The sequence below is a fragment of the Anopheles darlingi genome, chromosome 2, assembly GCF_943734745.1.
Source record: "Anopheles darlingi chromosome 2, idAnoDarlMG_H_01, whole genome shotgun sequence".
In the NCBI taxonomy this organism is placed as follows: Eukaryota; Metazoa; Arthropoda; class Insecta; order Diptera; family Culicidae; genus Anopheles; species Anopheles darlingi.
This window is the reverse complement of record NC_064874.1, coordinates 39,321,903-39,336,902: the sequence shown is the minus strand read 5'-3', so window position 1 is coordinate 39,336,902 and position 15,000 is coordinate 39,321,903. Positions and strand designations below refer to the sequence as shown.

Genomic DNA, 15,000 nt, shown 5'->3' with positions numbered 1-15,000 from the left:
GCTGTGTGCTGTGGGAAATTCATTACTAATTGACGTTCCTCTTTCTAGGTACTCTGAACATTCATAAATCTAACATTCGATGATTCGTTTCCTTCCAATATAGTTACTACCTTCCACTAGGTTGAATCCTTTTGAAGGACAGTTATACAAAGTACAATCATCGACAATCGCACCACGCTCATGTCTTATCTTTGGTATGTTTTTGCGAACAGATTTTTAACAATGTGAACGAATTACTCAAAAATCAAGCACGATAAGGAACCTATTTTTGCATGTTTTAGAGTTTTAGTTTGAAGTTCCTTCGCAAGTATCGCGTTCGATACTACATAGCATCTTGTTTGCAACAGTCACAGACGGATTGGCGGAACGAGTTGCCCATTCTACTGTTCTTATCGATACTGCTTTTTAATCTTCATGACCGTCGGACGGTACGATTTGCTGTGATCCTTGCGTTCGTTGGATTGACTCATTGCTGCAATGGGATGGACGTGCTGCGTTAGTCGGAACCTCTTACCAGCGATATCGATATGATAGACGGCGTCCTTATCCATGATGAACTCGGTAGTGATGACCGTCACTGGCGACGTTTTCGGTCGACTGATGTAACCCAGGCAAACGAGCTTTTCCGTGCCAAATCCGTAGCTAGAGAAGGAATGTCTTTGATTTGTCTGATTTGGCACAAAGGAAACACAGGTTTAACTTACCCAGCGGAAGTGACCGTGCCACAGAATTCCCCGTTGCGATAGAGCGGTTCACCTCCCCATGGCCACACGTCTTTTTCGATGTCGATGTCTTCAACGTGGAACAGCACCAACCGTTTCTGTATGCCGTCCCGCTTCTGCGCTTCCAATGCTTGGCGGCCGATGAAGTTTTCCTTTTTCTTCAATTGGGAAATCTATAAAATCAACGGACGAACCGCCTCAGAACACACAGGACATGCACACACACCGTACTTACATCCAATCGTACCGAGTAAAAGACGCCCGCCTCGAATGGTGTGGTCATGCTGGTCAGCTCATCACCCCAGAACGGAATGAACCGATCGATCCGCAGAAACCGCTGGGTCAGGGTTCCGACATCGCGTACACCATAGTCCCGACCGACGGTCATCAACCGGTCGTACACGTGGAGCGCATACTCGGAAGGTACGTACAGACAGTAGCCCGGCATACCGGTATGCGTAAAGGACATGATCATTACATCACTGGCATAACCAACGTTCAGTTTGCGATAGGTAAACGGTGCCAACCGTACGTCCGAATTGGACAGTTCACTCATCAACAGCGTCGACTTGGGCCCGACCACATTAATCACGGTGTACATCGAGGTAACGTCGTTCAGTTGCACCGAAGCGTCGGACGGTAAGTTACGGGACATCCACTGGTAGATACGGGTCTGCTGGGACGACGGAGAAATCATGAAGTAGCTGTCCTCCGATTGACGTATTAACATGCAATCGTTTTCATAGCCACCACCCTCGTTCAACATGCCCGTGTGCACTATATGACCGACGGTAATGTTCACATCATTGGCACACATCATCTGCAGATAACTGAGAACCGCATTCGCTCCCGAACCCGTGTCCGTCTGGATTCCGGGTTTGATTTCAATCTTCGAAAACGACGATATATCGATAATGCCCACGTGTTGCGCACACGCCTGGTATTCTTTCTCCATGGAACTGAAGAACTTGGGCTTGTAGAAGCTTCCCCCTGGCAAGGTCGGTAATGGATCACCACCTGGGAATGAAAGATGAATTAAAACAACATAATTCCCGTTACGGCTCCAAAAGAACATCCCAAAACTTACGCCTATAATCGGCATCAAAGTATAGGGCCCGCTCGTAGCCCATCTTCGTCCCAAAGACGGCACCACGTGCTTCGAGCACACTGTACAACGGTGAGCAGCGCAGTTTCCGGGCGAACTTGTACTCGCTCTGGTTCGGATAGAGAATGGCATACTGGCGTCCGACCACCTCGCGGATCCGCTGCTGCAGATACTGTCGGTTATTGTGCAGATCGAGGAACCGTTGTACATTGAATGGCAACATTTCGATTGTCGGTGTACCGCTGATGATCCACTCGGCCAGCGCTTTACCGACACCACCGGAACCCTGCAGTGGATTACCGTTCATGCCGCAAGCCACAAAGTAATGCTCCACCTCAGCCGACTCACCGAAGATCAGTCGACCATCGGGCGTAAAATTGTCGGGACTGTTGCGCAGCTCCGGCATCGGAATGTCACGCAAAACCGTCAACCGATCGGCTGCCTTCTCCCACAAAGGAGCACAGTGCGCTGGGTCCTGGTTCAGATACTCCTGCCAGGCCTTCGGTATGTCCTTGGTATCTTCGAACGCTGGTTTCGCTTCCTTCTCAAACCATCCGACCAGCAGCGACTGGTCATACTGGCGGGCATACAGATTGGCATCGTAATCACGGACACATGGCAGCAGATTATCGTCATCCGTCGGTAGATTGAGTGATGGCGTTAGGGCGTAGTAATGTTGCGCTGGGTAGGCCGGAATGCGTACCGGTGGTTTACAGTGTAGACCAAGCTCGCGGGCCCACATACCGCTACAATTCACAAAATACTCGCACTTGATGATGCCAACATCCGTTTCGATCGAATCCACTCGTCCATTTTTCGTGTGAATCTGTGAAAACGTGAGAATTCGGAAGACAGCTGATGTAGCATTAAGTTCAGATATGTGTGCAACTGGTGAGGGAATACGCCTTGAATTATCTTATCGATACAGTCCTTAGCGATTGCCTGCAGAAGAAGCAATCGCCAGACAAGCTAGAAAGTACAAAAGATTTAAAAACTGCAAAAAATGGCAATAGAGCTCCTCATTTAGTGCAAAATGGTCTACAATTCCATGTTCGGCTTGAAGCAATTCTTTGTTGCGTTTCTCAGTCCTCAGTTCGCTCGGATTAGGGTATAATTAGAAGCGATATAAATAAGCGCATAGTTCCAGCAGCACACAGACGATGGCTGGCTGATTGTGGCAAAACATTTTGCCATGTTTTCAGCACATCGGAATGAAACCGGCATCTTAAGGAGCGCCCACCGATTAATTCACAGTTCGGTGACACCATTCGGTGCGGAAAGATTTTCGATTCGAACTTACATATTTCACCTGACACCCTTCGAAGTATTTGACGCCTTTCCGTTTCGCTTCACTGGCCAGCACCTGCACGACTGCGGCCGGATCTGCGATACAGTCATCCGGTACGTAGACTGCCCCCTGCAGATCGTCGGTGTTTAGGAAGGGGTGTAGCTTCTTGGCCGTTTCCGAGTCCACCAGCTCACACTGCACACTGCCGGTTGGCAGGATGTAGGCGGTTCGTCGCTGCAGTGCTATCATGCGGTCGTGAGTTTGCGCTAAATTAAGACTGCCGCACTTTCTCAACCCGATCGCGTGGCCTTGTTGTTGTAGCTTCTGGTACAGTTTCAAACTCTCCTCGACAATGTTCCGCTCGGGCGTTGGTTTGAACAGGCCAATCGTACCGGAACCGAAGTGTGACGTTCCGCTACCGATCCTTCCCTGGTCCAGCACCAGGACATTCGTCCATCCGTTGTCCGCCAAATGATACGCGACCGAGTTGCCAAGCAATCCGGCTCCGGCCACTACGACACGTGCTTGATTTGGTTGACCGCCGGTGGGTGGACCACTATGCGTACAGCGAAAGGGTATCCGCTCGAGGGCACACAGTTGCCCAACACCGGGGACACGCAGAAAACCGAACATACTGCCACACTTCTCGACACCAACTGCCGCGGTGGCCAAGCAGCTTTCCGTTCCCGGGGTGGATTCTACAATCTTAGCAGCGTGCTCGTCGTCGTACGATTCGGCACTTACATAATTCAATTTAAATCGCACTCATCCACGGCGCGACATGCCGCTGCGGTTGTGTAGTGTTTGGTGTGTGGCCAATGAATCGGAACGTATCGGGTGATGAAAAACACACGACAAAACCTGTCACGGATTCTGTGACAGTGATTGATATTCGATATTAGTGTTTGGTCCGTCGCGGGCGCTTCCTTCTGTCCACGACAAGCGTTTTGAGTCAGCTGTGGTGGAAGCATGCGCATAACGTGGTGGAGCATCGGCCACGAGAGAGCGCATGTTGGAGTATGGCGCTAATAGACGACACGGCACGCGACAAAAATTGTTTGTAAACAGCGTGCCGAAGCTGATCCGCTCGTGCGGGGAAGCGCAACACGTGATTTTCTCGCGTTATCTCGTCGCCGTCGTGGTGTTAGTAGCCGAAAGGATGCGTGGACATAATCGCCGGTTAGTGTATCGTGTGTGATGGCGCTCAGCCGTATGGTAGTTCAGGAAGTCGATGGAAAAATTGCCTTTTGCGAGGCCATGATTGGAGGTGGTAGCGAGATTCAAATTTATGAGTCTGAAGAATGTCTACAATAGCCTTGTATTATTCAATATGTGTTATCTCACTTCATGGTAAAATGACGAAAACATTAGCAGTTCTTAAATGGAGCCATAACGAATTTATTAAAAAAATAAAGAACACGTGTCTCTACCGTTGGCTACTACTGCGTTGTCTACTGTTCAAAAAAGGCAAGAAAATATTTGGTATGAGCACAGATTCAAGACAAGGATGCTTTGGGTTTTACCAAAACAAAAGATTTTACGAGAACTTCGCGGAGAAAAACGCTTTTCTTTTCCGTATTTCGTCTGATTGGTGTACGCGTCCATTCCCAAATTATTGTTTCGAAATTATTTGCACGTATCCTATATGGTCGGAGCAGTTGAAATGGTGTGCAAAGGAACTTTGGAGAAAGACAAAGGACTGGTACCACAGCAAAACCAACCTGAGGAAGAGATGGACCAGGAGGATATTTGGATTTTTGGGTATGGATCTCTGGTGTGGAAGGCGGACTTTCCGTTCAAGGAAAAGCGGACGGGTTACATAAAGGGTTTCCTGCGTCGGTTCTATCAGAACAGCATTGATCACCGTGGCACACTTGAAAGAGTAGGTCCCGGACAAGCTAATGTCGCGTTACTTAAGCTCATTAATCCTTTTCCTGTTTATCTTACAGCCTGGCAGGGTGGTCACACTGATTCACTCGGAAAATTCCGAATCTCGTGTGTGGGGCATGGGCTATCGGATCGCGGCCAATGAAAAGGCAGAAGTACTGCAGCATCTTGATCACCGGGAAAAGAATGGGTACGAGCGACATCGGGTCCAATTTTACCCTTACCCATGGAGTGCGGAGCAGCTGAATGATCCGCAGCCGATTCTGTTGTACGTGGCAACGCACGATAATCCTTCGTTTGCCGGTCTCAACGATACGCTCGAAGAGATCGCCGAGCAAGCGCTGGGGGCAGCTGGCCAAAGTGGACGCAATCCGGAGTATATTTACAAGCTGGCGGAAGCAATGCGCCAGCTGTACCCGGGAGAACAGGACGAACATCTGTTCGAGCTTGAAAAGCTGCTTCTTAGCCGTGATCCCGTGATGCTGGAGCGCAACAAGCAGGAACCAGGAGTCGCGAACGAAGGCGACGCAAACCGATCGGAACAGTGCAAAGAGGGTTAGTCACTACCGAAGGTGTGCTGCTGGCGGCACAGTGGACGCCGAATTGTTTGCTTCTTGAAGCAGTATAGTCTACGAGACGGTAAATCGTGATTTTGTCTACATTTGCTAGTTTTGTTTTTATTTTACTTTTTTGTGTGAAGATTCGGAAGTAAGCGATAGTAAATTTTATATTGATTCAGCACATTATTCCCTGACTTCTATTCTTGTCTTTCCGAAAAGTTCCTAAGGTGATAAGGCGAGCCACAAAACCGTAAATTCAAACCTTCCCGCTAACCGAGGAAGCAACCTTCCACAAACCCAACTACTCTCACAAACCGTGCTGCCATCCGAGAAGCCCCAGCAGCAGTTTTCTTGTTTTTTTCTATCAATAAAGACCCGTTCGAAGGCGCTGCGCTTCTTGCGCTCCGGAAAAGTGGAAAAGTGTTTTGCAAAAATCAGCTGGGCAACGTGCAAAGGATGTCGAAATAGTGTACAAAGTAAGTGCCGTCTGCAGCCTCTTTCCGTTCATCGGAGCAAAAGTGCTGCCGCTAGTCGCATCGGCCCGAAAAAGCAGCAGAAGTTGTGGTTCTCCACTCCGCTCACTATCGGTAGTGACCCATTTTTGATGATATCATTTTGTGTACTTTTTTCTACTAAACCATCCCCCCCGGGTGAAGATTGTTTTTTATCCGATCGACCGATTCCGGAATGCGTGTGGGTGTAACTGGGAGATGGTGTCTTCTTCACCGAACGAGAGCAGCTAGCATGCCTCATTTTGTTATTGAGCTTCAAACTGGTAAGGTAAGGAAGTTGGCAAAATGATAGCGTGACTGGCGATGTAGCTCCAAGATTCCTCGCCGTTCGAAGTGCAGGTCTCCGGAACGGTTCGTGCGGAAGAAGCAACGCAGTGATGGTTGCGGTGGATCCGGGTGGAACGGAATTGTTCGTTGCTTTCGTGTCCATTCCCTCGACTCCTCGCGGGTCAATGATCAACAATCGTCGGATGTGCGGTCACCCCCAATCCGCCGCGAGCGCGTGTGCTTGAGTGTACGAACGCGGCGTAACGGTGTGCTAATCGTGGCTAGTTGGTCGGTGGTGACGGCGGAATCGATTTGGTGGGATTCACGTGTAGGTGGTACACACTACCAAATCGGTGGTTTCGAAGGGGCACTAGTGCCGTAGAAGGTAACGCAGGTTTGAAGCACTGCACGGTGGCAACGTGTCAGCGGAACAGTGAAAGACAATGATTTTTCTAACTTAAGTAGGCGAGAGTAAATAAGAATCTCAGGAACTGCCTTGTGAACGATGATGATTCAAGGTTGATCAAACAAATGAACTTAGTACAGTAGACTATGGAAACGATCGTATTCCTTCATTGATGCTTTTCCTACAAAAACGATGTTTTAAATAACAAGTTGGTAAGTTAAGAAATTTCATGAATATTGAAAGACATTTCCAAAAAACGCATATGATCGATATTATGAAGAACCGCCAGATACACGGTGAGGCGTTGAACCGTACAAGCAGGGCTACGGCCATATTTCACACACAACTTTCTTCGTCCTTTGTGGCTTCCTTTCTCATATTTGAAATATCGCTCGACCGTCTCTTCTGCTTCCCGAACTTTATCGCCTTCCGTGCGTTCCGAGCACCGTAGCCGGAGGAATTTCACTTTTCGTCGGGGCATCGACGGAGGAAACCCGAATGCCGGTTCACTTCTCTCCCTCCGGGCACTCTGCTGGCTGGCGTCAGTCTGCCTTTATGGTTTATTTGGCAGACAGACAAACGCAGTCTGACCGGTGCCAAAAAGACCGGTGCCGAGCCAAAGCCTTACTCGTTGTCCACTAAAGTTTTTGGGGTGGCTGGCAGGCGGGGTATCCGTGTCGCTGTCGCGATGTGATGGACGCTGACTACCAGCGCAATGGCCTGTGGAGATGCTGCAAATCCCTAGAGTCCAACTCGGACGATAGCGTGATGGTAGCGATTAGAGCGTAAGGAAGCAATGGATTACAAGTAACGAATACTGAGAAGGAGCAATTTCGTGATATGGGGACGTTCTCTTGGCAAAGCTGACTAGATGGTGCTTGACAATCTTGTACTTTCGTTTATAAAAATAGAGTAATTCCTTCACATCAAACGTTGTCTTATGGGTTTTTACCCGGATTGTTTAAATTATTTGTTAAAAAGATTCCTATTTTAACGTACAGTCGTTCCCTTGCCCAATAATTTGTTCTACTAATTATGTTAACAATTAACACTTGCCGTCCTGTTTATGATGTGCCTGCCGGTCGGGTAAATGGAACCATAAATGGAATTGAGTCCCTTCCGGCAGGTCTTTTGAAGAGGCGTGAATCACGTCGCTACCTTTCACATAGATGGTAATTTGGTTAACTACCGCATCAGAAAAACGGCCCCAAGATCCTACTCTACCGGTCCTCGATTCAGCCCGGTAACCGGGATGGGCTCCAAATCGTAGGCTATTAATCACAATCGAAGGGTAAACGCTTCTAGCCCCCCCTTATTCATTGTTACACAATCGAGGTAAACTCGCTGATTGCGATAGCTTTCCTTGTGGCCCTGCACCTTCCCGTAGAGAACGCGTTCCGGGGAAATGTTAGAAGAAGCGGCGGCAACATTTGGGTCTGGTGCTAAAGAGGTGCTATTCGAAGGTGGTTGGATGGAAGGATGGAAACCAACATAAAAAGCGGCACCGTTGGCGAGGGAACGCATCCAAAAAGCTTTATTGGGTCGATGGTTTTTGGCTTCAGCATCGCCAGCAGCAGCAGCAGCATCGTTCATCGTTTTGGTCCTCCTCTTCGGTGTCCCGTTCGATGCTCCTTTTATATGCTCTCCTTCGTTCGCCTTTTTTTTCCTCCGATGTTGTTTCGAACCAAGAACCGGTAATAATGCATCGTGGCCAGTTTTATCCGAACGCAGCAGCACGCGCATATCGGTCGGTTGGCGAGTCTGGTTAGCTAGCCGGCCGAAAGCCTTCGCTTGCGTCAGTCACTCCCGGGCCGCCGTTGTCGCGTGTTGTTGATCGACCCCGGCCGACCGGTTTCCAACGCTGCAGATGAGCAGCAGAACGTTGTTCGGCATCTCGTGTTCGTGATTTAGGACAGAGAATGGACGCGTGATCCCCACTTTCCCTCCCCACTCGTGGGGGGTGAGTTCAAACCGACCCATTCCACTAACCAGTATCCGTTATCTTAAGTGTGTGTTTGAACGGCGCCCCGGCGCGATTACTGCCCATCCGTTTGTAATCTCGGCTAACGAGGCCCTGTAGCTTTCAGTTCAAGTGGCCATTCGAACCTTCAACGGGCTTTTCCGAGCTGAGCTACTGTTTGTGCGATCTGGTGCGGCTCGCTTTTGGACGCTGAAGAATATTGCGACCTCAGTCTCAGTTGACTGAACGGGTAGAATGTCACGCAAGGCGCAAAGTGAACTGTGCGAATGTAGCGCGGATACCGTTTTCAATGTCATCCAATACCGTCCTGCTGCTACTGGTGGTGGAACATTTGGCCAATTCATCAGAATTTAAACGATTTTGCAGCAAGTGCATTACAACGGGATACGAGCTAGGTTGAAGTCGAATACCAGCTAGCTTGAAAAAAGCTTACTACTGCTCAGTACTGCTTCGGATTTTAGTGTGATAATCATGGCCAACGTCGACAATCTTTCTTTGTTTCGGTAAATTTCTTTTGAATATAATCCCCATAACATATCAGAAGCCTCTAGTACGCAGTGCTCCTCCGATATCCATTCCGGGGCTTGTGTGGACATCTTGTGGTGGAATTGGGAACGACAATTCATGGTTCGCTGGACATGTATTGAAGAAGGTTCTGTAATATGAGACGCAGAGCAGCACTTCAATTCGTTCCGACGGAACGGTGCCGTCCACTGATGGTTCTCCCATCTACGTCGTCGTGGCTCAAGCAGGCGATGATACTTGCCGCCAAACACATCCAATCATCGTAATAGTTGTGAGAAGAAGATCGTCAACATGAAATGGATCGTATTTTCTCATTATGAAAAAAAGAGATCAAAATGAGCTCACGCTTCATCATCATCATCATCATCATCGCCACCGTTCATCCTACTGGAACCTTGGAAACAGCATCCCACTAGCTACGATGTGTGGCGACGATATGTTTCCCAAAATCTCGTCACAGATGGTGCCGGCGGATAGATTAAATGGACACGAAATGACCGCATGAATAAGCTTGTCGGATCACGCTGTCCGAGTCAGCGCATGGCATGGTTATATATGGAAGGTTGCTTGGTGGGCCCTATATGGTTTCCACCGCGATCAACGGTCATGAGCTTGTTGTAGCCCACTATGATCGAAGGAGGCGTCAAGGAGCACTTTTATGATTTCCTAGAATAACTTCTATTCTTGTAACCGACGGAAGCTGGCAGTATCTTAATCTTCTTCTATATCATTTTAGATACATTCGCGACGCGGCGACCACATCGTTGAAACACTTTCCACCGCTGCCGCATCGGTCGGTGGGCCATACGTCGACCGAAGAAGTAAACGGAAACGATCGCAACGACGACGACTACAACGAGGAGTACGAGGCCGAACTGGAGAACGATAGGATGGAGCTATCGCACAGTCTAACACTCAACGAGGATGCCCTCGCGCAGATACCGGAGCAGAAGCGCCCGGTGTTTATCTTCGAGTGGCTCCGATTTCTCGACAAGGTGCTGGTGGCAGCCCAGAAATCGGACATCAAGGGTTGCCAGAAGAAGCTGGTCGAGCAGCTAACGCAACACATTCAGGGTTCACCGGGACCGCCGACCCGTAAGCTTATTGCGCGTTGCCTGGCTACCCTGTTCTCCGTTGGCGATACCTTTCTGCTGTTCGAAACGGTCAACAAGTGCAATGACATTCTGAAGAACAAGGATGATTCACCGAGCTATCTGCCAACCAGGCTAGCGGCGATCTGTGTCGTTGGCTGTATGTACGAGAAGTTGGGCCGCATGATGGGCCGTTCGTATGAGGAGACGGTTCAAATCTTGCTGAAATCGCTCAAGAATGCCGAATCGCAGTCACGCGTCGAGATTATGATCACGCTCGAGAAGGTGTGCGCCGGTATGGGGTCGGCGATCTCGAACGTGCACAAGGACATCTATAAGTCGGTGCGATACTGCTTGACCGATCGTGTGATGGCCGTACGGGTGGCCGCTTCGAACTGTTTGCTCGAGATGACGCAGCACGCGCCCTTCCTGTACACGAGCGAACTGGAAAGTCTGGCCTCACTGTGCTTCCGTGCGTTCGATAGCTGCAACTACGAGGTACGCTGTGCGGTGGCCAAACTGCTCGGCACGCTGATTGCCTGTACGCAAAATGGAAGTTTGCGTAACTTTAGTAGCATGACCGCGTCGGCCTCGAGCACCAAGTCCCTTCGACCGGTCTCACTCGATGAAGCGCTCGGTGTACTGATGGCGGGCTTTCTGCGCGGTGGCGTCTCGTTCCTCAAGGGTACGGGTGAGATTATTAAAGGAAGCTCGGGCGTCAATCGGGAGGTACGGGTTGGCGTTACCCATGCGTACGTCGTGTTCGTGCAGACGATGGGAGGTTTGTGGTTGGAACGCAACTTGCAATCGTTCCTGGTGCACGTACTCGATCTGGTGGCCAATCCAAAGGCCGCCTCTTCGCACGTCGATGCGGTGTACTCGCGCAAATGCATCAACTTCATTCTCCGCTCCGTCATCGGCAAAATGCTGGGCGAGAAGGCACAATCGTCAGCCTGCAAGGAACTGATCCATCTGATCGCCAAGCAGATGAACTCGATCGATTTCAATCCAGAAAACGCGAAAGACTCCAACCAAGAAACGTTGTTCAGCCAACATCTCCTCGTGTGTGCACTGCAGGAACTCGGTAGCTTAGTGCTGCTACTAGGCACAACGGCCCAGAATCTGCTCTCCGATCAGTCGCTTAACTTTGTCGATGCAATCTGTGCCGTACTGATACATCCGTGTATGGCAGCGCGATTGGCCGCCGCTTGGTGTTTGCGGTGCGTCTGTGTTGCCGTTCCGAGCCAGATAACACCGTTGATCGATCGGTTTATCGATGCGATAGAAAAGATGCGTACCTCGCCCGATGCCATTTCGGGGTACAGCGGTGCACTGGCGGCAGTTCTTGGCGGTGTGCGCCATTCGCCACTGGGAATACCGCACACAAGGGGCAAGATCATCTTCAATACGGCGGAGGAGCTGTTACGTACCGCAAGCCAAAACAGTCGACTGTCGCTCAATCGAACCCAGGCCGGCTGGTTGCTTATCGGTGCCATCATGACGCTCGGAGTGCCCGTGGTGAAGGGACTGCTGCCCCGCATGTTGCTACTCTGGCGTAATGCCTTTCCACGATCAACGAAGGAACTGGAATCGGAAAAGGCGCGCGGCGATGCATTTACATGGCAGGTCACACTCGAAGGTCGAGCCGGTGCACTGTCCGTCATGCATAGCTTCCTGTTGCACTGTCCCGAGCTAGTAACGGATGATATAACGCGACGGCTATTGACACCGATCGAGAGCGCGTTAGCTATGCTGATCAAGTGAGTGATCTTTAAATCCGATCTTACTATTCAAGACCAAACATCCATTAATCTTGTTCTCTCCTTTAGTATAACTTCACTGTTGAAAAACTATGGACAGCACCTGAAAGCCCCAACAGCCATGGTGCGTCTGAGATTGTACGAAACGCTGACGTTACTTCCCGCTAACGCACTTGAGTCATCCTACACGCATTTGCTCCGCATGCTGGTGTCAGAGTTTACGCTGACGGAGAATCCGGCCAATACAACCACCTCGTTCCTGCGCCAGATGTGCCATGGTGACGATTCAATCATACTCGGTACCTGGCTGCAAGATACTGATCATCGTACGATCGAGGACCAGGTAGGTACCGCTCGGTAGTGCATTCGATTTAGATCATTGTCGGACTGTGGCGGCTGTTGCGAATGCGGTGGAATGTGAAGAGTATTTTTACAATATTTCTTATCCTCTTACTTCCCTTCCTTCAAATTTCAAACAATATAATCCGCACGTTGTAATCGGTTACGTTGTCATGATTTGAAAATTGTAAACAAAAAAAAAATAGATGGAACCGAACCGTAAGGCGGACGGTGACTATGTAAGTGCATACTGAAATACTTTGTTCTTCCCATCCCCCCTACTACTACCTACTTACCAGTGGGCAGGTGTGATTCCTGCTCTCGAAAATGCCTGATGCAAGCTTTTCAGTTCAGTTTCGTAAAACAAACGCACTCCATTCAATCCGTTGCCATCCATTTATTCACCTCGCCAGCCGTATTGCGACCGTCGTCTGGACGTTTTTCGTTTTCTACTTGGTTCTAATTAATCATTTTTTTACATTTAATGATAATATCATTTTTTCTTTTTTTCTTAATTATTTCAACCTTACTTTCGTATTTGGCCAATTATGATCTCTATCGGTCTAAAACTCCTCACTCGTAGATTCGTCCTTGCACTGGTTGTTTGAACAGCCTGTACACATGCATATGCAAATGCAAATCAATTTTATCAATCCGTTATGTTTTTCGCAATAAGTTTCGTCCTATTACTTCTTATCACATTCGTATAGATTCTACAAGAATGGCAGATAATTCTGGTGCGATGATCCAGTGTCAATATACATTCACCGTAGCATCCGATTATGAATATTCCCAATCGTATTTTCACCTCATGCAACAATATTACTATTTTTTTTCTTTGGCTTTATGCAATTTATAAGCTTTTGTTTTATGTTTAAAACTACTTTTTCTCAACAAGAAAAAAGCTGTCAATTACAAAAACAAGATTTACATGAAGGATAATGATCTGAATAAGCTAATGATTCAGCTAATGGTAATCCATGTGTACTTCTCTGTAATGCGTTTCATTTGGCATATGCCTTAATCCGTTCGTCCGTGACTTAATTTTTCCTAATTTTCTTTTGCACCCTGATCATGACATGCCGGAATAATCTTTCTTTCACTTCAAGTACACATTCATCCCACTCAATGCTCGTGATGCTCGCCGGTGTTGCTTGCTTTTTGCTACAATTCCATGGCTTTCCATTTCTCGTCCGTAGAGTGTGACTAGCGAACTGATGCTTTAATTAAAATGCTATAAATCACACGCCATGCGCAGTACCTCCATAAGGAACCCACTAATGGTCGTTTGTTTGGATCGTTTCAGCTTCAACCGAATAGCGCGGCCGGTTCAGGTGCCCTGGAGCACGATGCGTGCTGCTTGTATCGTGCAATCGCGGCCGGTGAGCAGTGCCCCGGTCCGCTACCACTCGGCGTTGCAGTGATCGATATGTCGGTGACGCTGTTTGGCCTAATCTTTCCCAAGGTAGCCAACAAGCATCGGTTGCAGATGCTGGAACACTTTGGCGAGTGCATTAAGCATGCGAAGAGTTCCCGCCAGGAAGCGGTACAGATGAACATCTTCACGGCACTGTTGAGCGGTCTAAAGGGTCTGACGGAAACCAAGGCCGCTATCGGACAGGACGATGTACGCAAGAGTGCCACGAATCTGATCATCGGTGCACTAACAAGTGCCAATCCGATCCTACGCTGTGCCGCCGGTGAAGCACTCGGACGCATCGCACAAGTCGTTGGAGATTCGCGTATAACGGCCGAACTGGCGCAGACGAGCTTCGATCGGTTAAAATCCGCACGTGACGTAGTGACGCGTACCGGTCATTCGCTTGCGCTCGGCTGCTTGCATCGATACGTTGGTGGAATGGGATCATCGCAGCATCTTAATACGAGCGTTTCCATTCTACTGGCACTGGCGCAAGATGGTAGCTCTCCCGTTGTGCAGGTGTGGTCGCTCTACGCCCTTTCACTGATCGCTGACTCCGGTGGTCCCATGTTCCGTGGGTACGTTGAACCATCGCTCTCGCTAGCCCTGAAGCTGCTGCTCACCGTGCCGCAATCGCACGTGGATGTACACCAGTGCATCGGACGAGTGTTGAGCGCACTGATCACGACGATCGGTCCCGAGCTACAGGGTAACTCAACGTCCGTCTGTACGGCTCGATCATCGTTCTTGTGTGCCGCAGCGATCATGCAGGCACACTCGGATCCGTTGGTACAGGCCGAAGCGACGGGATGTCTACAGCAGCTGCATCTGTTCGCACCACGACACGTTAACCTCTCCACGCTAGTTCCTAATCTGTGTCAGAACCTGAGCAGTAACTACCTGATGCTACGGAAGGCTGCCGTGTCGTGTCTGCGGCAGCTGACGACACGCGAAGCGAAAGAAGTGTGTGAACATGCCGCCAATCTAGTGAACGATGAAGATCGCTACGCGCTGTCCGATTACGGGCTACCGGGCGTTCTGTTTGGAATGCTTGACACCGAGAGCGACAGTGAGATGGTACGTAACATCCACGATACCATCACCTCAATGCTGCAGATACTGGCCGCGGACAACTTG

At 49.3% G+C, this 15,000-nt stretch overlaps 3 protein-coding genes across 7 annotated transcripts in view; 2 read left to right on the top strand and 1 right to left on the bottom strand.

Moving 5' to 3' along the window:
- LOC125948531 (pyruvate dehydrogenase phosphatase regulatory subunit, mitochondrial-like) overlaps window positions 1-3,995 on the bottom strand; it is a 4,075-nt gene extending 80 nt beyond the window's left edge. Inside the window, exons 1-5 of one of the 3 annotated variants that reach the window (XM_049674715.1) lie at window positions 3,128-3,995; window positions 1,810-2,653; window positions 958-1,739; window positions 705-895; window positions 1-642 (exon numbers count right to left, since the gene is read on the bottom strand). The exon at window positions 1-642 is cut by the window's left edge and continues 80 nt beyond it. In XM_049674715.1, coding sequence (XP_049530672.1) covers window positions 390-642; window positions 705-895; window positions 958-1,739; window positions 1,810-2,653; window positions 3,128-3,748 — 2,691 coding nt within the window. In that variant the 5' untranslated portion in view covers window positions 3,749-3,995 and the 3' untranslated portion in view covers window positions 1-389. The remainder of the gene's footprint in view (window positions 643-704; window positions 896-957; window positions 1,740-1,809; window positions 2,654-3,127) is intronic. The other 2 variants (XM_049674717.1, XM_049674716.1) reach the window with 2 other exon arrangements.
- A 624-nt stretch (window positions 3,996-4,619) lies between these two features.
- LOC125948622 (putative glutathione-specific gamma-glutamylcyclotransferase 2) lies at window positions 4,620-5,743 on the top strand. Its single transcript, XM_049674873.1, has 2 exons — window positions 4,620-4,997; window positions 5,065-5,743. Exons 1-2 carry the CDS (start codon window positions 4,761-4,763, stop codon window positions 5,560-5,562), a joined length of 735 nt encoding a protein of 244 aa, XP_049530830.1. The 5' UTR covers window positions 4,620-4,760; the 3' UTR covers window positions 5,563-5,743.
- A 189-nt stretch (window positions 5,744-5,932) lies between these two features.
- LOC125948511 (HEAT repeat-containing protein 5B) overlaps window positions 5,933-15,000 on the top strand; it is a 12,794-nt gene continuing 3,726 nt past the window's right edge. The window contains exons 1-5 of one of the 3 annotated variants that reach the window (XM_049674662.1): window positions 5,933-6,038; window positions 9,990-12,104; window positions 12,174-12,447; window positions 12,650-12,682; window positions 13,750-15,000. The exon at window positions 13,750-15,000 is cut by the window's right edge and continues 2,683 nt beyond it. In XM_049674662.1, coding sequence (XP_049530619.1) covers window positions 10,144-12,104; window positions 12,174-12,447; window positions 12,650-12,682; window positions 13,750-15,000 — 3,519 coding nt within the window. In that variant the 5' untranslated portion in view covers window positions 5,933-6,038; window positions 9,990-10,143. The other 2 variants (XM_049674661.1, XM_049674663.1) reach the window with 2 other exon arrangements.

Coding starts and splice junctions, on each gene's coding strand:
- LOC125948622 (XM_049674873.1), top strand. CDS start 4,761: ATGGTCGGAGCAGTTGAAATGGTGTGCAAAGGAACTTTGGAGAAAGAC. Junction 4,998..5,064: donor ACCGTGGCACACTTGAAAGA/GTAGGTCCCGGA, acceptor TTTATCTTACAG/CCTGGCAGGGTGGTCACACT.